At 39.9% G+C, this 27,056-nt stretch overlaps 1 protein-coding gene across 13 annotated transcripts in view; it reads right to left on the bottom strand.

Moving 5' to 3' along the window:
- Positions 1-27,056, bottom strand: part of FHOD3 (formin homology 2 domain containing 3) — a 413,703-nt gene that overhangs the window by 162,356 nt on the left and 224,291 nt on the right. For all 13 annotated transcript variants that reach the window (XR_012774388.1, XM_075494120.1, XM_075494122.1 and 10 more), the window contains exon 6: positions 2,470-2,564. Coding sequence is in view for 12 of the 13 variants with exons in the window: in XM_075494120.1 (XP_075350235.1) it covers positions 2,470-2,564 (95 nt within the window). In the remaining variant the exon portion in view is untranslated. The remainder of the gene's footprint in view (positions 1-2,469; positions 2,565-27,056) is intronic.

Here is a 27,056-nt window from a genome sequence, read left to right as displayed (position 1 = left end):
CCACAGAGCCAGCAGCCCTATGCAAACAGAGCAGAAGTAGTAACAGTAAAGGGTCAAAACCCTTATAGAATTTGACCAAAAAAAAAAATCAGTGGAAAAGATTCAACCACCTCCATTGCTGAGTATATTAAACCTGGTCAGAGCTTTTGAGAAGGCAAGAAACCATGTGTCACAGCTGTGGCAGCTGAATGGCTGTATTCCTCCTGCATCCTATTAGAGGGATTTGTCCCAAGACTTAATTGGCAATTTCTCTATTCCTTTTTTGTTCAGCAGCGTTAACATATTTTTCACCGCCTTTGCTGCAGAGAAGGCACCAGCATAGCAGGGCTGCAAATCAGACTGTAGGTGCCTTGCAAATTCCAGGGGTTCATTTTTCACAGAAAGTCAAAACCACCTTTAAGTGCATAAAGCAGCTGTCCCACCACACTCTGACAGTAAGCCTGCCATACCTTCAGTTAACTTGTGGCACACAGACAGGGACTTAGATCTCTTCCAAGACAGTCAAAGAATAATGAAAAAGCAACTTTGATGCTACCTGAAACCAAACTATTCAAAGCACATTGCCTGCATTCCTCAGCTGCAGGCACTGAGCCAGGACATGGAGATAATCATTCAGGCTGGCAATGGGGGAGGGAGAAAGGAGCTTAAGGACCCAAGAGCTGAAGTACTCTGGTCAAGAAAATCTAGACAGAATTTAATCTGCAAGGTAGCAATACGGTCCGTGTTTCTCCCCCATCCCGCTCCCATTAGATGCATTAGAGAAATAAACAATCATGGACATGCAATTTTTTTTTTTTTTTTTGCTTGTCTCTTTTATCTGTTTCATAGAAAATGAGGATCTATATCAAGCAAACCATTTCTCTCGTCTCGCACCGCTTTTCCAACCATGGTTAACGTTCCCTGTTTCAGGAGGGCAAACTGCCCAGAGTAATGCCCAGCCAACAGTGGAACATTTTACATGGCGAAAAAGTTTCTCCTCATCTTCTCCCAATCATGAACTACGCCCTGCAAGCCTGAGATTTGATAACCATAATTATTTTACTTTTACGTATCTAACAATATAGGTACGTCAACCCAAGATAAATAGGTTCTCTCAGTACTGCAGCATCTGTTCTTTGACTTGATAATCTGCTGCAGCACTGGAGTTTGCACATTGCAGAAAAAATTCTGTAGCGGTTAAAAAAGGCCCCTGGGATGCTGAGCTCTTTTTCTCCTTGTGCTATGAAAGCTATCGGGAGAAAGAGGGAAAGCAGCAGCATCTCTGTGTCGCTACAGTATCCAACAGCAACTTTTGTGACTCAGCCACTTAAGGAAAAAATCCTGGAAATTTCATAGTAATTCTAACTATGGATTCAACTTCACCAATTATGGCAACTTTAAAGTTGTTAACAATAGCTAACAGGCCCTGTTCCAGCTATTGTGTCATACAGATCTATCCCAAGCAGGTCTACATGGCAAGAGCAGCAGCAGTCCCTGCAGGCCTTTAATAAACTTCCTAAAGTTAGAGAGCCAACAGACTGGAGAATGGTGTATTTGTGGCCTTACCTACCCCACGGCCCCTCAGGATGGCGCGCCAGCAGAATCTCTGTTCTGCTTCCTTTTCAACTTCCAGCAAAGATTGCCTACAAGTGGGTTGTGCATTATATAAATCACTACTCCATGGGAGAAGACCAACCCAAGCAGCATATATTCTGGCCTTCAGCTTTTGCCTCCTTGTATGCAGGGACCAACAAGGAATCCTCTGTAGGCAGGTACCAGACTTTGTCTTCTAGGGCTCTTCAAGCACAAGAAGCATTGACATTAGGAAGCATTTCTTTACCGAGAGGGTGGTCAAACACTGGAACAGGCTTCCTAGAGAGGAGGTCGATGGCCCAAGCCTGTCAGTGTTTAAGAGGCATTTGGACAATGCCCTTAACAACATGCTTTAACTTTTGGTCAGTCCTGGAGCGGTCAGGCAGTTGGACTGGATGACCATTGTAGATCCCTTCCAACTGAACTATTCTAGTCTATTCTAAGAAGGAAGTCACTCTGAATTGTCCTCCCCCAGTGCTCAGCAAAGTTGAGCAGTGTAGAATGGTGAAACTGTAGAAAAGGATTTGCATTCACAGAATAGAAAGGCAGAACAAAACACCCCAAAAAGTGGTTCCAAAGAACGTCTTGGGAACAGCAACTGCAAAACTCAAAAATCTTCTCCACAGTCAACCACAGTGGCAGCACGGACAGTAACAAGGGCATCTTTGGTATCTTTGGTTTTAAGAGCAGAGTATGTGCCAACAGCACAAAAGAGTATAAAAACGGAAGAAAAGAATTAACAGCTCAGTGTGCCCCGGTTTCCATGCAGAGTATTATGTACTCATTTAGAACCTAACATGCAGTCTGTTTATACCCTAAATGCATACCTAATACAAATGAAATGCATTTAAAGAATACCAAAAACATATAAAAAGAGAATTTTGGAGAGTGTCTTACCTTTGACCCTATAAGTGTGTACAGCCATTGGATGGTTTCATTATGATTTATTACTCCGTTCATGCCATCGACATAAAGCATAATCTGGCCCAAAGCTATTGTAAAGAAAAGAGATAAAACATAATCAGACCTGGTGAACACTTTTTATAATCCTAAGCATTGCTGGCAATTTTCTATAAGACGGACTTTCCAGAGATGTGGGGAGCTCAACTAACGAAAGATACATTAGGCAAGATTGTACTGGACAAAATCCTGGGCAACTGCAGTAACTTTACTGACTTCATCTGGATGATATAAGTGTGAATTTCATCCAGGGACAAGCACAGGCACTTGTTCCTTCCTAGAAGATGCCACATTTTATTGCCCCAAAATCTGCAAACAGTATTCTACACACTGCTTACTCTTGCAATAGTTCCATCAGCTACAATGCTCTACATCTTGTGAGCCAAGACTTTTACTATTTGTTTCAGCACCATATAATGTTTGGAATTAGTATATTTGGATTAAGCTGACTGTTTCAGTGAATTCCAAGAACATGAAATTAAAGCAGGGCAATTAACACCAATAAGGACAGCAAATATTCATCACTGCACAGTGCTGAATAGCACGTTGCAAACAAGTTCTGCATTTTAGTGAGAAAATACAACAAAGCATGGTTAAAGAGGCATCTTTATTCATTTATTCTAAAGCATTTACAACAACATTTCAAAACATGCTAGTAAAATATTTCATAACAGTAATTCCATAGTTTGCAATCCTGATAATATGAGACTTTCTAGAGACAACAGCTATTAAATCTTTTCTGACTGATAAGGACAGACATTTTTCGTAAGGATTATGAAAAGTGGATTAGCAAAATTCATCTATCATCTTCAAAAGTTTCCACTGTTAGATCTTCTGCTTTATAGCAGGAGATCAAAGCACAGTGGGATGAAAAAGAAATCACTGATGTAACACCTTTCAGCACAGCCTGTTGGCATAAAAACTCAATTATCTAATGCACAACCTGACGAGCCCCTAGTACACCGCTTTGGGGGGGGGGGGGGGGGGGGGGGGGGGAGGAAAAAACCCACAGGGTGAGGAAAATTACGATGTTATTAATCTTCCAAATACTTTCCAAATGTTTGCTAACTTTTGCACAGGTTGTGCACAGTGCAGCATCATTTTCCTTGAGGGCAGATTTTCAAAGACATGAATGTTAGGCAAGCACTTAAGTACCCCTATAGCTGAGCAGCTAACTTTTATTTCTACATTGTCTCCTCCTTTTTCCTTTGCTCTAGTTGGTCGACTTACAGTTAAAAAAACCCCAAGGTACTAATTTTAGGTACTTATATTCCTTATCTAATCTGTTACACCAATCTAGAAGCGAAGTCACCCTACACGGGCAATGAAGACGGAGAAAAAGTGAGCAAGAGGGCTACGGCAAGGAGATAACTCATATCTTAGGCAGGCTGTGTTGCTGCTGGGGTATGCCCGTCTCTCTCTGCTCCTCCTCTCCAGGAAGCAATCATTCACCACCCTCTGAAAACGCGTGTCTCAGGTGAATAACATCAGGTGGGAGAGACACAGGCCCAAGTGTTAAAGTAAAATAAAAGATGTAAGCCAGTCAGCAAAAAGAGATAAGAATTGTACTGACTGAATAAATGGCTGCTTTGTAGCATTTCCTTGCAGGTAGAGGAAAGGGGAGAACACTGCTATCCCAGAGGTAATCAAAGTTCTTAATTCTTGTTTTTACTTCCTTTCAATGCTAAAAAGATTTGGCCCTTGATCAGGATGAGATCCAGTCATGATAAGGTCACACCCCCTCCACCCCCCCCCTTTTTTTTTTCCCTTGCAAATTCTTTGGTTGGGGGTGAAGGGATTTAATTTGAATTTGAAACAAATGTGAAACAAATTTTACTCTTGGCACATGCTTTCCAAATTAATACAGAAATCAAAGACAGCAAGAAGTCTGCTTTTAAAGGGAAAACATGCACACAATAGAAAATTACTCTACTGCTTATACTTAAGACCAGTTAGACTGGATGCGTAAGTGAGATCTGGGATGCATTACTCTTCAGCCTCTTAGACGTGACTCTTCATAACAACAATAGGTTAAGGCAAATTAGTAGACCTTAGAAAGAAGCCACAAAAAAGTTTTAGGGATTCCTGACAATTTTCCTCTGCTACCACTAATCTTGCCCCCCCCAACCCTCCCACCACCTTTTTTTTGTCATCAGTGCTATCCCAAGTATATGATACTATCTGTATCTTTCCAGTAAGAGAATGGTCTTTTGGATATAGGTGAAAAATTAGTAACACATGAGAAAAACACTACTGCTGCCACTTGAACAAGTTGCCAATAAGTTTCACAGGACAAAGACTTAGAAAGGACACCATGAAGTAGCCAAAACGAAAGACAGGTTTGCTATGGAGTCATGCTGTCCACATAAAAGTCATTACTCCAGTAATTATCTGCCACACATCAAGTTATCAGCTGCTGACGGACCTTGGCGTGGAGCTTCATATTGCTATTTCCTGTCTTCAGGGGTCAGAAGAATGAAAGCAAGACACGATAGGCAGGGTTGAGAAGAAATCAGCTTTGATTACGAGGAAGAGTAAGTTAGGGAGAATCTGTAGGTACTTTGCACAAAGGTGAAGCTTTATAAATTCTTAGGAAAAGAAGTCCACTAGGTAAGTTAAAAAAAAGGAGAAAGTTGGGTTTTATACCACGAAGAAGAAAAGGTAACAACTAGCAACCACACAACACAATGGAAAAATGGAAGAGACCACAAAAATGCTAGTGTAGGAGCAGGCTGGTGGGCTGGAGGTTCTCAGGCTCTCCTGGGGCTTGGGTCTGGCTGAGTGGGGCACACCAGTTTTGCACTAGAAGGAGACAGACTGGCCACAGAGCACTCTGCACCGTTTTATATTCTTTGCAGCTTTTCTACCCAACTGATAGCCTACCTCCTGGCTCACGATCATAGTCTGCTGAAATGGCTGCAGCTACAGTGCAAACTCCATGTGCCCACTGCGTGTCTGCATGCACACGTACCCACCAGCACTGTGCAGGTCCTCGCCAAGAAAGGGCACGCTAATTTGCAAGGCAATATGAGGTTGTTCAGAAGGCCAATCTAGTCCAAAATCATTTAAGTTCGCGTTTGTACGTGCCTTCAACCGAACTCTGGTTTTTTTCACTGAAAACCGAGGAGGCTATTTAATCCATTTAATCCCATCTCTCAGCTAACTGGAATTCTTTTTGGAAGTATATCAACAACCTACTTGCATTAGGAAAGCTTGCTATTGTGCAACAGGGGGCTGGGAGAGGGGGGTTTAAATACGGAGCACACTTAATTTGGAATTTCTTTGTTCCCACTACCCTTGTCAAACCCTTAATCTTATGTGAAAGTAGTGTGTGACTTTACCCATAGCTATTTTCAAGTGGAAAATTGCTGGATTTCTTAGGCAAGGCTTAGGCTAGAAAAGGACAGACCAGCCAGAAACTTCATAGATTTCTGTGAAATAAGAGGTTTAAGAAAGCCTCTAAAAACTTGCCAGTAGTATTGGCACTGATACTCTCCTGGGATCTTTCCTCTATAAAATTAACAGGACCAAAGGGGAAAAACTCTAGCACAAAACATCATCACCACGAACATCACTTTAAGCAAAAGTCTATTTTTCCCACCCAGCGTGTCAAAAGTTTCAAAGCTGTTTCCTGCCCACACACCTGCTTCTCTAATCTGCCCTATCTGCTTCATATTTTACCACAAGATTAACTTAGACAAAACAGCAGCACTGAAAGAGCAGAAACCCTATTTTCTTATGGTTTCCTGTGAATCAAAACCCCATTCATCACGTCAAGAGTTATGACAGGGTTGCATCTCATGGTTGCATTTGTTTCCATCAGAATAAGCAAACGTACAGAGTGAAGCAGGTCAAAGCCAGACCCTGTCACAGCAGGCTTCAAGTCCCAAGGAAGCTTCTGGCCCAAGTTCATCAGGCACTTCATAACCAGCAGCCGTGGTGCACGCGACACGCTGTATACAACAACGGGCAAGTGTGAATGACATATAGAACGGTGATGAAAGTAATGGGGAAGAACCGGCTGAATGACTCATCTTCCTCATTGCTAGTTAAAATCTTATCATCATCATTTAATGAGAAATAAAGGGTCTGTGTGATTGCCTTCATTCCACTGGAAAACAGATTACTAGCTTATGTACGCTATCCTGGGCACAAAAAGACATACTCCATCAAAATAAACATCCAGATCAAGAACAAAATTTCAGTATCTGCTTAGTGTGGGAGCCCAGGAGGGAGATAACACAATTATCTATTATTCTATTATGAAGTACTAGATGATTATTCTGAAGGGGAAAAAAAAAAAAACTACCTCAAAATTTCTTTCTCCTTCTTTCCTCCCTAGGAGAGAGGCAAGAGCTCAGCTGTGAAGTGAGATTGCCCTGAACACAAAATCTCAGCTCAGATCAGCCCTGACACGCTGGGTGTTGGGAGCTTCTACTCTTGCTTGTAGCACATTCCCACAGAGGATGCTCGCACACGCACCCTCAGGGAAGAGCTTATCGCCTCCATAATATCCACAGATACTGGATAGTGTTTTCCCTGATGAGAAATAATTATTAAACACAACTTTTGTATTATCCAGCTACTTGAAAATTAACAAAATCGCAACAGAGCTCCTTGCTTCTTAAGAGGTGACATCAGATAAAAGAGATGACCTGGCCCCTCCACTGCTTCTGAAAATGATCTTACAAAGCAGCACTGTGCCAAACGTTATGACTCATGCTCATTACACAGGGCTAAAACCAGCTAAAATTTTTAGGATTTTTCTGCTTTTCCCCACTGTTGCTATTGGTATGGTTGCTGTTAGCTTCAATGCAAAATATGCTGTTTATACACCTATTCCCATTTCTTTACTCCTGTCGAAGTATCTGTAATGTCATCTAGGAAGATAAAAACAATCTTATTCCTTATCACAAATGCATTAATATTTTATTTTTTGTCAAAGTTTCTTCAAATCCCAACTCTTTGTTTAATCCCTTTTTTTAATCCCCTGTTCATTTGTTCTTTCCATTATCACACACATCATGGCTGAAACATGCCAAGAGATTAATTTTCAAAACTCCCATATTAACCATATACTGAACTTGTATTAACTGTATTAACCAAGAACTGAACTTTCTCACAAAAAAATACATCACAGATTAAGGTTATAAACTGAAACTGCAAAGACGGTAAATATCTTGTGTCTCTAAAGTAAATCTGAAGTTTTTATTCTAGCTGACACTATTTAAAGTCTAGCTTTTAGTCTTATGCAGTATTTCGGTAGCTCAAAAGTATATAGAAACTTCTGCAAGAGAGTTTCAGTTCTAAAGTATTATTCAAAGTTAGGATTTATGCAGAAGGGTTTATAGATTAAATTTAACCTCCCCCCCCCCCCCCCCCCCATTTTAATGGCAAAATATACAACAATACAATAAAACTCATCTGTTTTTAATACTGCAAATGAGTGACAAAAGTGACAACCAGAATTTTTCCCTGGATTACAGGCTCAAGGGAAGCTGCCATCCAGAGGTCACCCCTGGGCAAAGCCAAACAAAACAAGGGCTGGGCATGCCACTGTCTGTGCAATCAATACAGCTTCCTGCAGCACGCTCGGGCCCTGCAATGTACATTGCTGGCTGTGGTTATAAACCAAGCAGGTACAACAGTGGCATGCTGTAACTTGCCCTTAAAAGCACATCTTATTTAAAAATCAAGGTCAAGCTCACCAAAACCCCAAAATCATAGAATCATATAATATCTCGAGTTGGAAGGGACCCATAAGGATCATCGAGTCAATCCTTTCTTTACCTGGCAACTAAAAACATGCCTTTGCCATTATTTTAATTCTAAAGAGACAGCACGTGTATTTTGACACTTAGGATTTTAATCAGTCCGTTAAAACTCCATGCTTAACACTATGTTCTTAAATGGCACAGCCTAGCAATAGTTTCCACTATCCACAAAAGCCCGCAGGAAATACTGGAGGAGATTTATAACTCTGACATTCCTAGCACAATAGAGAGACCTTTAGATCTGTGTTATTATTATTACTCTGTTCTACCTAATTGTCTGTCTTTAACAATAACCTTAGTTTTGGGGAACCCCGGGGACAGTTAGCAAATAAATGCTCTTTCATTGCTGATTACTACATGAAAATGAAGGGGAACAGGCTGCTAGCTCTGGACTTGGAGCAGAGCTTCAATAGACCAAGAGTCTAGGAAAATGCCTCAAAGTTTTGAAGCCTCGATGACATTTACAGTCATTTGTGCTGTGGGTACTTAGAAGTGATCCACAAAGACCATAGACAAACATTTTTGGTCCTTGGAACCTGATTGTTGATAACGCCTTGGCAGTAAAGCAGGCGTAGGGACCACAGAGCATTAACAAGCCTAATTACTCACTGTGAAAGCAGGTTGTGACTGTGGTTTTGGGGGGGGGAGTAGCAGGTTCTCCCTCTCCTTCTCTTTTTTTAGGGAAAGGTACCTGCATGGTTAGTGCCTCCATAACTCTCTATTCTGAGGCTGCTTAACTAGAAGGGCTCCAGTTACCACTTCAACTTCACACGCACACCTCCTCTCCCTAAAGCCCACTTCCCAATGGTTCTCAGTGTCCCCAAGGTTCCAGTGAAGAGAAACGCAGCCCTTCCCCAAGAGATGGCCAACACATGGCAAGTCCAGGACCGCAGAAAGCTCTTACAGAGGAATTTTTTCCTCTTCATGTTTCCTCTGCCACCCTTTTCCTCTGGTGTTTCTCTCTTTAAAAACCAGCATGCAGCAAGGTCAAAGGGCATAAGGCAGCTTCAATCAGCCCAAGTATTTCAGCAAAAGCTGGTCCTTTACACATACCACGCAACACCCGTGGCAGTGCACAGCCCCACCAAAGCCCACGGAGCACGTCAGAGTTGTACCTCTTCCAACATCTCTTTTGTGGTATTTCTTACAATTTACCTGACTGCAAAGAAAGAATAGACTCTTACTTGACTTTGTCAGCAGTTAACCCGCTGAATGCCTTCTGCTATGAACTGAAATCTGGCTTACATATATGCATTATAAAAGCTTTGAATGATTAGTCATAATTGTTTTAATCATTATTTTATGTTGCAGCTCTCACATTTTAAATGCACTATATTCCAGCATGCTTTACAAGATTAACAACACTTACCAATGCACAATAAGCTGGGTAAAGCTTATATAGCAAAGGGTAAAAACATTTCCTCATTAAAAAGAAATATGTAATTAAAATACCTTATTAATAAATGAGGAAGTCTGCTCCAGCATTAGACCACTATTTTGCAAGCTGACTAAAAGCATGGAAGTATGAAAAAAAAGGAAAGAAAGAAAAAAGGAAAGAAAGAATTAAGGAAGAAGGGAAGATGGGAGAAGAGAGAAGAAAAAAAAACAACAAAAGAAAAAAGAAAAGAAAAGGTTAACTAGATTATTTTAAAGGGTGATCATTCATCCTTGGTGCTTCATGAAGCAAAAGTGTGGAAAAAGAGAATGTGTGGTAGTCCTGAATTAAGATAACATGTTATAATCTATGCATATATAGAGCTGAAATAAGGCAGCTGCTTCTTAACTGAATCAATATAGGCTGTAATACTGAATAATGTTCTCCCAACATGTGTATGAAGTTACATATTTTTCTTAAGAATTTAGATTTCTAGAAGTTTTAAAGGATTTTCTGAGGAGACTTCCACATTGGCCCACAGAACTTCATTTCTCAAGGAACAGGAAACGATAGTGAGATTGCCAGAGAGATTTTCTTGTGAGGTGAGGTATTCTGCAAAAGCATCACGCCAGTGCAGGACAGTACCCATGGAAATACTAAAGAATTAACTCCAACGGGCTTACACCCAACTCCCAGCTATGACTTCTTGCACCAAGTACTGATGCTGCAGCAAAAGAGAAGTGGTTTGGTTTAAGGGCAGAAATTAAGATCTGTTTTTAAGGATTAGGTGTCTCTGCTCATCTCCAATAAAATAGTTCACACATCTATTTCAGACAAAACTCCTCTTTAAAGGTATTTTAAACTTTTTATAATGGATTTCTCATGCTTAGACCTCCAAGTGCTTTACAACAGCAGTAAAATTGAATCAGAGGATCACCGGTTGGATGAGGTTGGACAGCACCTCTGGAGACTGCCTAGTCCAATGCCCTGCTGGGGGGGGAAACCAGGGAAATCCAGAGCAGGCTCTTTAGCTCTCTGTCCAGTTGGGTGTTGAATATATCTCCAGGGGTGGAAACTGCACAACCTCTCTGGGCAACCTGTGCTCAGTCACCCTCACAGGTTTTTTGGTTTGGTTTTTAAGTTTAAATTGAATTTCCTGTATTTCAGCTAGTGCCCATGTCTTGCCTCTTGTCCTTTCATTATGCACCACTGAAGTCTGGCTCTGTCTTCCTTCTCCCTCCAATCATATATATAATATTTAATTGAATTAAACTGAATTTAAATTGAAGATTAATCCATAGTCAAGAAACAATAACTACGCTGAGCTAGAAGCCAGAAAAGAAAATTTAGCTTAAATTTAGGATTAAACTAGGAAACTTAGCGAGACTCCCAAGTTAAGAAGCGATACCTTAGCCCTTCTATTTGGGAGCCGATTGAGTAATTTAGTCTGGCAACGTGCTAGATGTGATGGATTTCAAGGCTTTCCCTCTCCATTAATCATCATGAACGTAAGCCTGCTGTCTGTGTAAACAATACTAATCCTGACTTTGAAGGTACAAAGAGGGAAACACCAACCAACCTTTGCAGAATGGAAAAGATAATTTCTGCAGCTCCCTTTCTTGAACTCCTCAGACACCTATTTACCCTGCACAAAGAAAGGTGCCGCAGGTGCTAGCTGTCTTTTATCAATCATTATCAATTACATAGAGCACACAAGTTTGGAATTCCAGCATCTCCTTTACATGCCAAATAGCTAAGCCTTGAGAATGAACTCAGCATTCAGGCTGGGAAACACCGTAGAGTCAGATATGAGTTTGGAAGAAAATGCAATCAAGATTTGGTGTTAGCAAAACCAGTTAATTTTGATTGTTAGACTCTGTGTGCCTTTGCACCTGGGACAGAGAAAACTCTGAGGGAATACATGAAACTTTTTTTTTTTTTTCTTCTATTATAGGCCAGTAGGATCTTCATTGACTGCAGTCAGGCACTTTTGTGATGATTATGAAAAAAAGCATACTGTCTTGGGGTTCCTGCCCTATGTAGCAAGTAGAGAGAATCAAGGGATAACATAACTGGGCTGTTTAACAAATGGACTAACACTAGAGCACAAAAAGGACAAACGGTAGGGTAAAAGCATTCACATATTGAGCACTTTTAGTCATCAACAGTATTTCTTGTTAGTACAACAGTAAACCTTCCAGGATGAAACCTGTCAGTTTTGAAGTGAACAAATGATAGATTCTCCCTGACTGCCCTTTTTTTTTTTTTCCTGTTTTTCTTCAAAAAAAGCACCACATTTCCTAATATTTACATTTTTCCTAAACAAAAAGGAAGATTCTCAGGAAGCAAAAAGAGGAAACACAAGAATTCCAAGCATTATTGTCTAATAAGAAGAATAAAAGAAAAAAAGAGAAATTCCTGTGCCAGTTGAAACTTCAAACCTTGCTCCACCCCATAGGCTTCAGCACAGTCTTTGCAAAGCACAAACATTGATCAATGATCTTTTCTTGTCATGGAGTAATGTGTTGTTGCTATCATGAGTGCTAATAGTTCTCAAGATTGCAGTTCCTTGTTTTTTAGGCTCAACTTCATTCTCCAAGGTGCTATGCTGGGCAGGTAAACATGGGCCCAGTTTAGCATCCTGAAATAACAGCACTGCAATTGGTAAGGTAGCCAAATACACTTAAACTAGACTTTGGCAGGGAGGCCTTACAGAGCATCAAAACTATTTCAGTGGTCATATAAAGTTACTTCTGCTACTCAAAAGCCACTCTCCAAAATTCATATATTGTGGCATACGCTCAATAAGCATGGTCTTCTAAAAATGATACACACTATATGCCTGAAGAAGAGAAATGCAACAAAAGAAAGATGAATGACAGTCACTGAAAACAGTAATCCTACCACTGGTGTTTCACCTTATTTCCCACGGAGGGTTTTGCAGGAAACAAAGCTTGCTGCCAAAAGTGACACTTCGGTAGCCTTCCAATTTTCAGTAAAGTTCACTGTTTATTCTAACTAGTAGCATAAGGTGTGCTTGGGGAATACCACAAAAGAGCTACACTGAGAACAAAAAATACAATTAAAATTCTCCAGCTATATTATTTCAATATTAAGCTGGTTTTTACTTCCCACATAGTTTCTTCACCTGGCAATGTATTCCAAACGGCGTTCCGTCTTCTCCCAAAATAAGGGACTGCGTATGAAAAAGGGTCACAATAGAAGAAGAAACATTATTTTAAAAAGCACTACAAGACACCTCAACTAGGTATCACTTCTAACGTTTCTCAACACCTGTTGCTAAAGTAACAACAGCCACAGGATTTGAGACAAGCCTGAAAGTTCCTATGAAGGCATGCATTGGCTTTCTTCATCTCAATAGACAGAAACGCAACAAGTGAACAGACACCACAGAAGTATTAAGATCATTTTGGGGACACTTGAGCAGTGTCTGAAATGTTAGTGGCAAAAAGGGAAAGAAACTTTGCTTTTTATTTTTTTTTCCAATATAAACTTAAGATTTCTTCAATGCTTTTCTCATCTTGAAACCAACTGATTTAAAGGTCACTGTAGAGGAGCACAAAAAGTCACGTTTTTCCTGTCTACCTGTATTCCAAACCATCCAGAATCATTGATTTCCTCCCCTGCTCAGGAAGAGCTGACTCAAGAGCAGCAATCAGTAGGATAAATAAGAATTCACTACGCTTTAAGTTCAGCAACTAAATAAAAATAGTTCTTAAGTGAAGTGGGAGAAGAAAGCGTGTCTATTTAAAGCAAAGACAAGACTGGGAGACTCACAGTGTCCCAGCCTCCTCAACATAGTGTGCTGGCTACAAAAGATTCAAATCAATCAGCCTGAAAATAAAAGCTGATTGACTCAAGATCTCTGTGTCTTTGTCTCTTGAGGGGTGCATCCCAACATCAAATGATTTTAAGAAAAAATACATCTGTCACTTTTTATTTATTGAGCTGCCTTAAAAAGCAACAGTGAGTAGATCCTTCTAATTTTCTTCATTGTAATTACACCATGATGGATGCTGAAACTGAATTCCTGATATACTTTTCAGATCTTTACTGCTCTTCAGCACGCTCAGCCTGTCTCTAACGTTTTGGATAGACTCCACCCTGCAGTAATATGTGTGCCATTAAAGAATTCACTTTCATCTCCTGAATTTATGCTTGTTAGGGCAAATTAATGAAAGACTCTATTCTTTAAGTACTGGCTAAACAAAGCCAAAGTCAGCACTAGAAAGCAAACTGATACAACACTTCATTAAATGTGCTTTTTATTCTTTTTGTTTCGAGTATATCTGCTGCTATGTGAAGTTTAGGGTTATACAGTCACCTTTCAAATCTCACAGTAAAGAATGCGCTCAAGTCACAAGTTCATATCTCCCATTTGAAGTGGACTTCCCATGAGAAAAAGGTGCAGGGAAGAGACATCATTACAAATCCCTTTAAGTACAGAGCTCACACTCTTCCAAAATATTGACTGAAAATGCTGTTTTGTGTCTCTGCTCATTCATCTCAGATAACGAGCAAAGATTCCTTCCAAATTAACTGTAATTCTCTTCTAATCCCTCTATTCTTTTTTTTTTCCCCTTCAGCACGGTGGCAGTGAGAACTCTTTTGAATACTGAATCCCATCTTATTACAGCAATTGTTAAAGCGAAACATAGCGAAATCATCTTCATCAGTGCCATGCTCAGATTTTTCTCCTCTCTGACTGAATTTAGATAGGTGAATAGCTAAGCAGAATGCACACCAATGCCATTTTTTCCCCCTTCTCAAAATTCTCAGGCAAAGATACATTTACAAAAATTTATGACATCCTAGACAGAAAGACAGCTTACAGAATCTCTGCTTTTCACTTTATTTCCTTACCATAGAAAAAAGTGAATAAAACAGATTCAGAACAAAAGAAAAATATCTGGGGGCGTAAGCTTCATTTGACCTAAAAATGTGAGGTCTGTCATTGGTGACTAGTTGTCACCTGTGTGGTGGCAGGGAGAGACAATCACGTACTGGCTGAACATGAAGATGAAAGTAGTAAATTTATTCACGTTTGATGGCCTACATTTCTTATTTACCAGTAACTATGTAAATGAGAAATGCAGTTGAACAATCATGTTTTATTTCCAAAAACATTTTTGGGTGATTTTATTCCATTTTGTTGCTATTATTACAATCCAGTGACCACGGCATTATTGGTAATCCTCAGTACGAATGCAAGCATGTTTCTATGACTGTATTGTTGGTCAGCACCCCATCAGCGGGAGTTACATAGGACCAGGATCCCTGGATAACACTAACACTGAAGAAGATGGTGCAGAGGCAATTTGGAGGCAGGGAAGTTTAATGGCTCCTCGTGTTAGACAGTTCGGAGCGAGGTTGCCAAGGTCTGCTCTGTGAGCAATAACCTCGGGCTCCGCATGGAAGCAGCTAAATTACTTCCAGACCCAAACCAGTCCTGTATGTATCACGGACACTTCTGCGCAACACTCCTTCAGTATGCCACGTGGACTGAACCCAAACCATCTGTGCATAACTGGTGCAGAAGACTATGTACCTATGGCATAGTTAGTCCATGATCAAGACAAATCCACCATGGGTAATTAATGGTTTCTGGGTACTTAAAAAGAAGTTAAAGGAACATTAGGTGTACAAAATTCCAGCGCTTGAAATTTAAGAAATGACAGAATTCAGATTCCTGTAGAAAACTTCATTCAGCCTACTTTGTGCACAAACTTAACTACGTCAAAATCAATTTCAAGAAACATTATTTCGGAGCTTTGGAGTACTACCTCATTCAAAGCAAGTGCTGGAAAATACTGTCTAAAAAGCACTTTCTCAGTGTGTGGTCCTAGGAATTTTTTAGTGGAAACCTCCTGTGAAGACAGAATATTTCATTTCCTGCAGGGCTTTCTATGATGTTCATCAATATACTGAATGCTTCACAGGTCTGAATACATTTTCTGCATAGCACACCAATGAGGTAAAGAAATGATTCTGTTTTGTTCTGCAGAGAAGTCAGAGCTTCCACTAGCTCTAGATGTCACATCTGAGACACCTGACAATCTGATTTTCGAGAATACCTTTTGATATAATAGGACTTCAAGTATCTGCAGAAAAGCTGCAACTGAGTTTAGGTTCAGCTCTGTGCAGTATGGTAGCCCCCCAGAAAACAATGAACACACCTGAACAGGGAACATAAGGATACTGTCTTACAAGCTGAATTGAAATTACTCGCCTAGCAAGTACGTGACATACTAATACTACGGCAGAGGTTCAGTGAAAATCTCTCTCCCCCCCCCACATTAGGAACCTTAAAATAAGTAACACCACCATCCTTTTTTCCCCTTGAACTTTGATGACTGGCAGCCTTATTTCCAGTGTCTGGAAAACCAGGGTTTATAAACATTATGTTCCTTTACTTTTTTTTTTTTTTGAACTGGTATGCTTGTTTCATTAAAAAAAAAATGCGTGCATGTGTGTGTGTGAAAAAAATCCCACGTCATGCCCAAGTGGAATGAAACTGCTAGATTCATCACACTGCTTTTTGCCATTTAACAGAATAAATACTTCCCCTATTAACTGTTTACACACCCTAAAGCAAAACAACAAATAAATCTACAAACCATTTCTGGTTTATAATAGAAGTCACTTTGTCAGAAATTGGTTCACCAGACACGATTTAAAAAGTTCAGGTCATCATTGCAACAATACTTGGAGCTTGAAGAAGGAAGTTATTTCAGATGGACATTAATTCGAGTCGGTACATCCAGAGGCACTTTGCAGATCAAAGGGTTTTGATATCCCTGAGCTACTACCTATGTTCCACAAAACACCAGCCACCACACGTGGCTTTGTCATCCTCTGACATATTTTCCGTTTTTGGGACAACTCCTCTTTATCTTTGTTTCCTCAACAGCAGCAGTGATAAAATGTCACCAAACTCTGAAACCTCCTCATCACCCTACCGAACTCTTACAGAATGAAGAGCATCCTGCGGCTCTTCGCACCAAACTCTGGCAAGGGAAGATTATGAGATGGGGAGAGACGACAGACCTCTGATCTGCTCCAGGCCACCGTTCCTCCAGGCTGCTGCTGCTATAGCCTCCCAGTTGCCCTGGAAGGGCATCCTTAGCTCCAAGCATCTGTTCAACAAACATCTCACCTTCTTTGGGGGCTGGTATCCTTACAACTGGGAGAATGCTGCAAGCAGCAGTTGCTAACCCTTTGATCATCATTGCCATCCAGAACAACTTCTGCTTGTAAAATGAAAGGTTGTCAAACAAAATGGGATAAATCATTTATTTGTGTCCACATAAAACTAAACTATGAAGTGGATGTATGCTGTCTTCAGTGGAAAGAGTCCTTGCTCTTCACAAAATGATTACTACAATCTCTAGGGCTGTTAATTTTGCTTCATAGTTGTAACTGGGAATTAATTTTCACTAATCTCATCCTTTCTGATTGCTCATGGCAGAAGGGTAGTCTTTTACTTTTCATACAGTACAAATAAAAGAAAAGTTAAAAATTAAATAAAATACCCGAGTTGCTTTATTGATGAAGAAAACAAAGTGGAACTGAAATATACCCATTTTGATTCACTGCTTGATCCAAATAAATTTATGTTAGCACAAAGTGCAAAAGAAACAGAAAAGCCTGAAAGCCAGTAATTCACATTTTGCGGTCAAACAGCAGAAAAAAATAAATGTAAACAGTACTTATCAGTTAAATAAGGACAGCTGCTTGCTACTGTGTAAAAGAATCTCAAAGAGCTTTACAAAATCAACACTGCAGTACTACAGCTGATTTAAACCTGTAAAAAATTATTTCACAACCACTACCTAATAAATGTTACTAAGTTGTTTTACATCTTCCCGAGAAAGTCTTAAGACACCAAAATACTGCTCTGTGTGAACCTCTGAGAGCTCCATTTTTGCATATCAGCTTGTGAGAGAGCTTCTAACTTGGTTACATAAGTTGCCTAAAATGCATCCAATCCATGTGACTTTACAAAAAGAAATAAAATATGAAGTGGTGAGAGAAAGAATCAACATTGCTGGTACAAGCATTAAAAAAATAAAGTCTATTCTTTCCCACCTTCCTTAATCTCATTTCAAGTTTAACATACAGAAGGCGGCTCAAAGCCAGAATGCTTATCCAAACTACATAAATCTCTAGACAAACTCTCCAGACTATACGGCCCTGTCCCCACAAAACCTTCCACTTCTTTCTAATGCTGCTTTTCAGCAGGAAAGGCTAGTAGAGAGCTATCTTTTCCCACCAAATCTTCGATCAATCTTCTCCTACCACATCTTCCCTTAGAAGAAATGACTCTCCTTCCTTGCAATGTGTTTATTAAATGAAACGGGAATGGAAGCCAGCCCCCAAATCTGCAATGAACCCTACAGCAACAAGGTACCCCACACTGCTGCTGCAGCTGCCTCTGAGAAAGACCCAATTAATTCCCTTATTCCCTTCCTCAATTCCTGAGCAAGGTCAGAGGGAGGGAATGGCATTTACCACCATGCAACCTATTCCAAGCAGCTGGTCCAGCTTATAATGTAAACATGGTAACACCTTGGGAAGGTCACTCAGAGGAATGGTAGCATTAGCGAAGCAATTAATTTTGGGCTGACCACATGCATACTGCCTTTTCGCTTTACTTTCCTCTCTTCCTTCCCTCACCCTGTAGAAGGAAACGCAAGGAGGAGTTTTTACTTGTTTTCTGAACAGAAATTTCCAGAAGGTGAGAGATGGGATTTTCTTGAACACCAAGAATGTCTTCTTTTTTTGGGATGATTTCCAGCATGATATTTTATTTATCTGTTGCCAAAAGAAACATTTTATAGTTTTCTCATTAGTCAAAGGGCTTTAAGAACATGCTTGAAGGAAATGATCCAACTAACAAAACAAGCAAAACCTTTCCATGCACTTCACATGCTCCATGAAAAGTGGCCGCTTCTTGGAAACAGCACCTGTAGAGCTAACTGTTCAACTTGAGGTGTGTTTACCATCTCCTTAAAAATCCTTATTCATAAATGCACATGGAAAAGTTGCAGATCCTCTAACTCTTTCTACCTTCTGACCACTAAAAAGTGAAATTCAAGGAAAAGGGAGGAAAAAAATGACATGTTTAAACTCATGAGATTCAACAGTCACCTTTCACTTCTTTGAGGGTTTAATTACATGACATTTCATAAAGCTGGAGAGTAAAACGTAAAACAGAGACATAGCGAGGCACCGGAGTCCCAGGTGGATTTCCAAGGTCACACTGAGCTTGCCTGCCCTCAGAGCCCTCAACAACTACAAAGCTGAAATCAGATATTGCTGCATTTACCTCTCTGTCTTCTTTCATCACCTTTTTTCTTAAATCTAGACTGCCAACTTTAACAAGACTTCTGTACACAGCATATACCGTACACATTCCTCACCTAATTTACAGGAAGAATATAGAGTTTATAGAATGAAGAACTCAAAGGCTAGATATATTTTATTCTCTGTGTGATGGGCTGTCATGGTGCTTTCCTCTTGCACCTTTTCTACTGTGTGTTTCCTTGCACAACCAGTCACAAACACTCTGGATCTAGCAAGGCCAGTCAAGACCTATGCAAAGAATTGTGCCTTCCAAACAGGATAATATTTTCCTCTTAGTTTTCCACCTACGTTAGCACCTACAATTATGATTAAGCAAACAAATTTCAGAGAGCTACAAGATCAGGAAATCTCCAAATGCAGATTAAATGCATTATTGCAGTGTAAATTACTTCTTCCAGGACATTTCTACAGCCCAGCAATGTTTTTTTTCTCTTTGCATCTTGCAGTAACACATATTTGTTTGGGGCATGTTTGTGCACATATTTTTGCTTATAAATATACATCATGTATACAGACATGTATCTGCAGATAAACATATCTAACTATATGTATCCGCATTTACACATCCCTCTCAAAATAATTCAAGTCTTACAGTATCATAAAAAAACCATGGCCACTTCGTGATAAGTGCTTTCATGTGTTTATAATTAGTTTAAAAAAGGATTGCTGTTTATTTATACAAGATCTTTCAAATCGTGTTTTCAAAGCCCAGACCTTCACAGTGGTTTCAGAATGCTATTTTTACAACAAAATGCATGCTACAAAAAACAGATTATGTCGCCTTGTTTAGGGTCCAAGATAATGATGTACATGGAGAGAAAAGTTTATGTTTCACACCACTTTTATCACTGATTCCTACTAGAATATCATTTCAGTGGCTGCAGAGGGAGATCCCAGAAAGCTCAAGAAAATTCAATTTTTAAACCCAGCCTTTCCCTGCCAATCTAGAAACATTTTCCTCTTTTTTTCTTCCCACTTCAATGAAGTTTGTCAAAGTTAAATTTTAAATCACTGTTGATGACAACTTAATAGTATTTAGTGAAAGAACAATGATTCTGCTGCTTTCATTTTCAGTTTCAATACAAGGTGTCTTTATAGCCTAAATTTTGAAGAGCAAAAAGTCAATCCAATCGGAGTCACAACTAATGTTGTCACTCTTGGAAAGTAAACAAAAGAGGAACTGCCACAAGAAGTTTCTGAAGCCAAGTGAAGGAATATGAAAACATGTGAGCAACACCTGTGATTTCTTACTTTAAGAAGGCTTAAATGATGCACTTTACCACACAACTCTGTCTGTAAGCAGGGAGAACAGAGTCTGCAATGATCTCATAAGAAGCAGAAGGAATGATACGCATAACTGAAGAGCAGGAAAACCAAAGAACAAAAGAGATACTGGAAATCTGAGTATTTCCACTGGTAATAGGTACATGCATACAGAGAGAGGAGAAACTCTATAGAAGATTATATCAATTTAGGAGCAGGTTTGATCCTACTGGCTAAAGTAAACATCTGATTAATGGATTAATCATTATGGAAACAACAGTGAGCAGAAAACTGAAGTAAGGCACATTATCTCCCTGTTCCTGACTTCTTCTGAGTGACTTACAGAACAGCTATAAAAAGCCATAAAGGCAATGTCAAAAGTGTAAACAATATAAGTCTACTGCTTCCTAATAAGGTGAAGTACCTTCTCGTTAAGTTTTATTTTCAGGAGAGAGAATTATAGTAGCAGAACTATATAGACAACCTAATTTACCTAAATTATGGCAGTCGCTGTTAGTATAGCAGAAAACAGATTCCCTGCTGAAGAGGGACAGGCCTTTCCTTTGGACAATTTCCAGGACTTATTAGCTTACGGCCACTTCTCCCCCCCAACCTTCACACATATCAAGGAAGCAGGTTCTTCCACAGAAAGTCACAGCCAGGGCCCTAAATTACCTTTTTCCTTCCATGAGACAGAAGCTTCATTGATTAAGGACACAAATTAACTAGAACACCAGAAGAGACAATCATTACAAGAAAACTCACCAAAGTACATGCAAATGAATTTCACTGCCAGCACTGACAAAAAAGGCACTGTCACACCTTCATAGGGTAAGGATGGCCCAGTGTTTTGAGGTCAAGACTATAATGAAAAATCCCAACCTACATTAATTTCAGCAAACAGCTTCGCAAAGACCAGCCCTCTTCTCCTTGTTGGTTTTACTAATGAAAGTGACAATTCTAGTTAATTAAGGCTGATTTTCACTTAAGTACTCCAGGATGCCACTCGAATCTGTCGTTAAGCTCCCAATGTGAGATATCAAGTGATGGTTGCCTGTTGCAGTCTACAGGACTTATTAGCGCTCAGTGCTGGAAAGCAGGATTACACATATGTGACCCGTCACACTGGAAGGAGAAGGCCTGGCAGAATCGAGTGTGACAGGAATGCAGCACTAATAAAAACAATTTTCATTTCAAGGCAATTTAGTCTGGGGCTTTTGTTTTTAAGTGCAGTACAAAAGAAAAGTCTGAAGTGCAGAGTCAGCTTCCATTTCTATGTCACCTTTTGCTTAAGAAAAAAAAAAAAAAGATTGCTAGAATAAGAGCTTTAGTTTGACACCTACAATACAGACATTCTGACACAGACAATGCCAGTCATCCACATAACCTTGGAGAAATAGTCCATAACTCTCCAGCCAGTACAGTGCTAGTTACACCATGCTCTGAAAAAAAAAAAACAACCCACACTGCAAAAAGGCAGGAACCAATGGACGCTCCACCGTATTGGCAATTCCCATGAGACAACAAAACCTCTGATTCTTGGGAGGCAAACTGAACACAGGTGGAACCTGTCTGAAGGGACAGGATAGGTTAAGCATGGTTATCAGGATGGTGGGAAGGGAATTACATTTGCCTTCTTTCCCAGCCAACATCTGTAATGTGTTAGATTGCTTCACTCTCCTTATATTTTGCATCTCAAAAACATGAGTAAAACTGGATTCAAAGAAAGGGTGTCAATTTTCCTTTGTCTTCAGCAATGAGATTCCATTCCAATACCATTGCTCCTGAATAAATCACATAGAAAAGAGTTAAATGGCAAATAAAATGGATCCTCACTGTAATCTGTGTCTCATAACATATGCTAATAGCTTTTTGACTGTTACATTTTAGTCTGATACAGGAAAGCAATCTTTTAACAACCTTAATCCTCCTTCATATATGAGTACTTAGAAAAAGGTATATGAATTCCTGTGGATATCCACCCCACCCTCTCTCTGACGCACTCTAATACAAATATTATGCCTATTATGCATTATGCCATTATTTTGAAAGCATTTACAGGTTCTTTGGCATGCTTTAGAGGAATTCCACACTTTGTTCCCAGCACTTGTCTCTTTAGGTATCAGCTGGCTTTAGATACCTAAGTGATTATCTGGCTAGTCTCCTAAAGTAAATGAATAAAAACTGGGCTTTGCTCTGCAGGGTTCTCTTTGAGAAGTCTGTCTCTATCAATTACCCAGTGGCCTTAAGGAGATTAGCTTCTTCATTTAGCCAAGTTAGGTGTGTAACGTTGAGTAGTGTGAATACTTCATCTCTCCTTTTTTCCAAAAAAGATAAGAAAAACGTTAACTTAAATTTTCTCCCATCTTCCCTTTCTCTACCCAGTCTCTAATAGAACCACTGGCGTATGAGAAATATTCAAGAAACATAGCGATAAGTGCATACACCCATAGTATGAGCGCTTTCCTGAGGCAGCAGACTAGTAGGGTAGGCAAACAGCCACAGTTTCTTGCCTCCCTGTGCTAAAAGAGCCAGGCTGGTTCAGAGTGTTGCACCAAAATGCAGAGGCAAGGCTGAAAGGGTGGTAGCTATTACTGGAGATGCGTTCAAGCAGTAGCAACCACCTGCCACTCCCCTCCATCTCTTTTGGAGCAGCAGCAAATAGAGCTCCCCAGGTCACTTCCCAGCTCACTCCAACTCAGCCCACCCCAGCAGAAAGGGCCCTGGTGCTTCTGCCCTGAAGCAGCATAATCCAATTCCAATCACAATGGGGAGAAGCCTCACATCTTCTCCATGCATGTTCAAGAAAACACCGTGAGTATATAATTTTGCCCACAAACTTAAAAAAAAAAAATTAAAAATAGTAAATATAATAGCACAAGATTTTACAAGCAGTCATATTGAAACAGCTGGAGTCAAAACTGCCTTGCGTAAGATCAACCCACAGGCCAGGAACAGCAAGAAGAAAACAAAGGTGTTTCAGCCCAGTCACTGGAGCAAGACTCGCACTTTGAAAAAGCCAATGCCATCACTGGAAGATGATGGCCCTCTCGGGCTCAAGGGAGCTGCTGACCCTTGTGCTGCTGCAGCTGTTTATACATGCCCATGAATAACTGCTGAAGAACTGAAAGAAGTCCAACTGACCCACCAAAACTAGGTAACCAGTGAATTTAACCCAGACCAGCTCCACATTCCAAGACCAATGGAGTGGATGGCGTGGGATACGAGAACAAACAGCAACAGTGCAGGAGGACAGGGAGGGACTGGTATTTTGTTCTGCTTTTTTGGAACAGGAAAGTAATGCTTTCCTTAACTTCTTCCAGCTAGAGTAGAGGGAGCAGAAGCTATCTTTTCACTGATAGACATACATAATACCATACTGTTGCAAACTGATGCCAAAGGAAAGCTTTAAGTCTGTTACAGTGGGACTATTGCTTTGTAAAAGTAAAGCTGTCTTTACAAGTTTGATTTGCTGGATCTTTTCTGCTGGCAGTAATGGTGGTGTAAAGAAGATGTGAATCATCAAGGAGAAGAAATTAAAAATTGAAATTTTCTTTTCTTTGGCTGAAAGCTCTCTGAATTTCATTTCACTGGAAAAAATAAGACAAAAAAGAAATCACTTCCAAAAATACAGCATGCAGTGTTCTTCATTAGCAGCAAGAAGAACATAGATTTAAAATTCTTTCAAGTTATTAGAGCATATAAAAAAGCCCTCAAATGCAATGTGGTTCTTGTAGAGAACACAAAAGTTGGGGGAAGAGTAGAAATGCCAAAAAAAAAAATAAATCACTATATTTAGAGAAACCAAAGTCCTACGTATTCTATATGAAGTATATAGTAAAACATCTACCAGCATTTCATGATGTACAGTAATGTGTTTGTGGCTCTCACAGGATAACCCAATAATTAGGATGTTTTAATCTCAAGACTTTTTTTAAAACCTATGAATAAACACAAAAGAACATTACTGAAAAATGAGAGCTTCAGCTAAAGTAGCGCTGCAGTACCCTGATTATTTTTAATGAACTTTTCCAAAGATTTCATTTACATAAAAAAAAGCTCTTGTGTTTCAAGGGAATGATCATGGTGCCTTTGAAATGAAAAATAGCCAGTAAATGTCAATACAAGCAAGACAGATCTTTTGGTACTGTAGGAAAAACAAAGCTTACTTTTTCAATATTAAGATAATTTTCAGGATGACTGTGTTTCCGTTTGCTAGAACATTACAACATGATGGGCAAATAACTATGAAAAAGACTCCTATGTTTTTTATTATTTAAGCCTTCTGGACCCAATTTGTGTGTTTGACACACGTCAAGAGTTAACTCCTATTCGTGTCAGTAGGATAAACAAAAGTGCAATCAAGCCCATCAGGTCTTAACCTAGTTTGAAATAAAACTTCACAAATTCCTGCTGGTAAGAACCATCCTGGTTTACAACATTTAAAGACAGAACTGTGCCCACTGGGTCATGATGCACACATATCGTGCCTGTATGCAGCAGCAGCTGTTCCAAGGGACATTTGCAGTCAGAAGGAACAGTATTTCTAGCACCTTCACCTGATAAGGAGCAGTTCCTGTAACTCCACAGCAATCTGTTTATGTTTTAACTACAACCTCAGGTCTGGAGTGATGTCATTAGCTGAGAGTCTCCTCCACGCTTCTTGGTCTTTTGACTGCAGAGTTAAATTTAAAAATATTATACCTCTTATGTGCAGAAATCAGTCTGCACATCCATAGAATCCAGTATGTTTTATTTCTAATAACTCAATGTTATTTAAGCTTGTCTTACAACTTCAGAGCATTGGTGTTCACCATGCTCTCCCTCAGTTTTGCAGGCAAAAAACTGCTGCTGAGAACGCACGCTGAATCAATGTATTCCTGAACATCTTGGCAATGCACTGATATATAGATAAGAAAGTTAAAAAATTAACTTTATTTATAGAATTCAAACTGTAAATTGAATTATTCCAGTAAATTCAAAATAACATGACGTGGGAGCGAAGGAAAAACCAGCAACCTAGTTATAAATAAGTTTTCCAGGAACTTACTTCCACCATAATTTATACATATGTTTAATTCAAAGGCCAACATCATCATTGTCATGCCCCTCCATAGGCTTGGGGACAAATAACATTTCCAGGCACCCTGCCAGAGCCCATACACTGATTACAGTGCTGAAGCTGTGCTCAAGTATGGATCATTCCCCCTGGATCCACTATGACTTGGTGCATGGCTCTTCACTACGCCATGCACAAAGGACAGAGCAGCCATAACACTCCTCTGATTCCCTGACAATTACAAGTGCAGTATGGAGAAAGAATCCATAAATCAAGGACAGAACATGTGTTGCTATATTCACACTGACCACATACCAAGAAATTACAGATTCTTGAAAGTAACCATTAGTTCTTCTTCAGGTATCTTCAGCATGGGTAGCAATTGTACATTTCCATATCCTTACGGTATAACAGGAATAAGAAGCTTCAGTCTCTCAAGTTGACACTGTTTTCTTGACCCAAATATATAATCCTTTTTCTTTTCTTTGTACCTGGTCTTGTCTGAAGCAAGCAGATGATGACAACTGCCATTAGTGAAATATTGTAGCATGGGGAAAAAAAAACCCCAAAAACAAAACAACACCCCCCCCCCCCCCCCCCAAAACAACAACCAAAAACCAAAACCAATCTATTTTTTTGCCACAACCTTTGCAAAGGCATGCAAAGTTAGAAACAACAGCCATCTATGGGTAACCACAGCCAAACAACAGTCTGAATACTCTGGTTGAAACAAAGCAATATATTCAGATACACATCTGGAAGAAGCATGTTAATGCTTGAGCTACAAGTTAGCTCACATGAAGTTCTAAAACTGCTTGAGGACAAGACTGCTTAAGATCACAGCACTGCTGCATTCAAATGAAATATAATGTAAAGAGTACGGGCCATGACTTCTTGAAAGTCATTCAACACAAAAAGGCATTAGAAGGGGTTTTCTTGGCACAAAGTGGGAAACACTCTGAAAGAGGATTCCATGAACACCTGCAGTGCTTTATCAAAGTTTCAAGGCAGGGGTAGTTTTCCTTATCTATCAGACAGCATTTTAAGGGCCTTGAATAGCTCTGGACCAAACACAATTGCATGGGAGGACTGAATCTGGAATGCCTGTGAGAAAGAGCTTAGGAGGGCTTATCTATTTTACATGCAATTAATAATTGCTGATTTGGCACCAACTGTTCAGGCTTGTAAGATCTCTTCCAGCAACGTTGTTGAGCTCCAAGCCTTGTGGAGACTGTCGCTGAGCCGCCCCTCTCCGTGGTACTCAGCCAACTGCCCCCCTGAGCCGACATGGGCCACCATGTGCACTGACTTTGGCTCTAGGTGGCACATCCAACCACACAGCTGTTACGTCAGGTTTGGAAGGACATGCACTATAGTTCTGTTGGCCAAAAGCTGGCTTTGCTGGCATGGATTAGTGAATATGATTCTGGCTTGCTTTCCTGATTTTGGAAAGCTCATGTCTTTCTACTCAAGTCTTTGTTCAACTGAGGCAATGAGGCTAAAACCCCTTGAAATGACAATTCTGCCATTCATGAATGCTAGCCATGGAAACCAACTAAGTCCAGCCTTTGAAAATACAGGCCTCTTAGGTGTCATTCAGTTTCAGTGGAATCAAGTCCAGAACCTGCGTCTTTTTCCAACCAAGTCTTGTGGGACTCCTGTCCTG

Source organism: Mycteria americana, chromosome 2 (assembly GCF_035582795.1).
Source record: "Mycteria americana isolate JAX WOST 10 ecotype Jacksonville Zoo and Gardens chromosome 2, USCA_MyAme_1.0, whole genome shotgun sequence".
Taxonomy (NCBI): domain Eukaryota; kingdom Metazoa; phylum Chordata; class Aves; order Ciconiiformes; family Ciconiidae; genus Mycteria; species Mycteria americana.
Note: the sequence above shows the minus strand (reverse complement) of the source record. Positions and strands in the feature narration are given on the sequence as shown.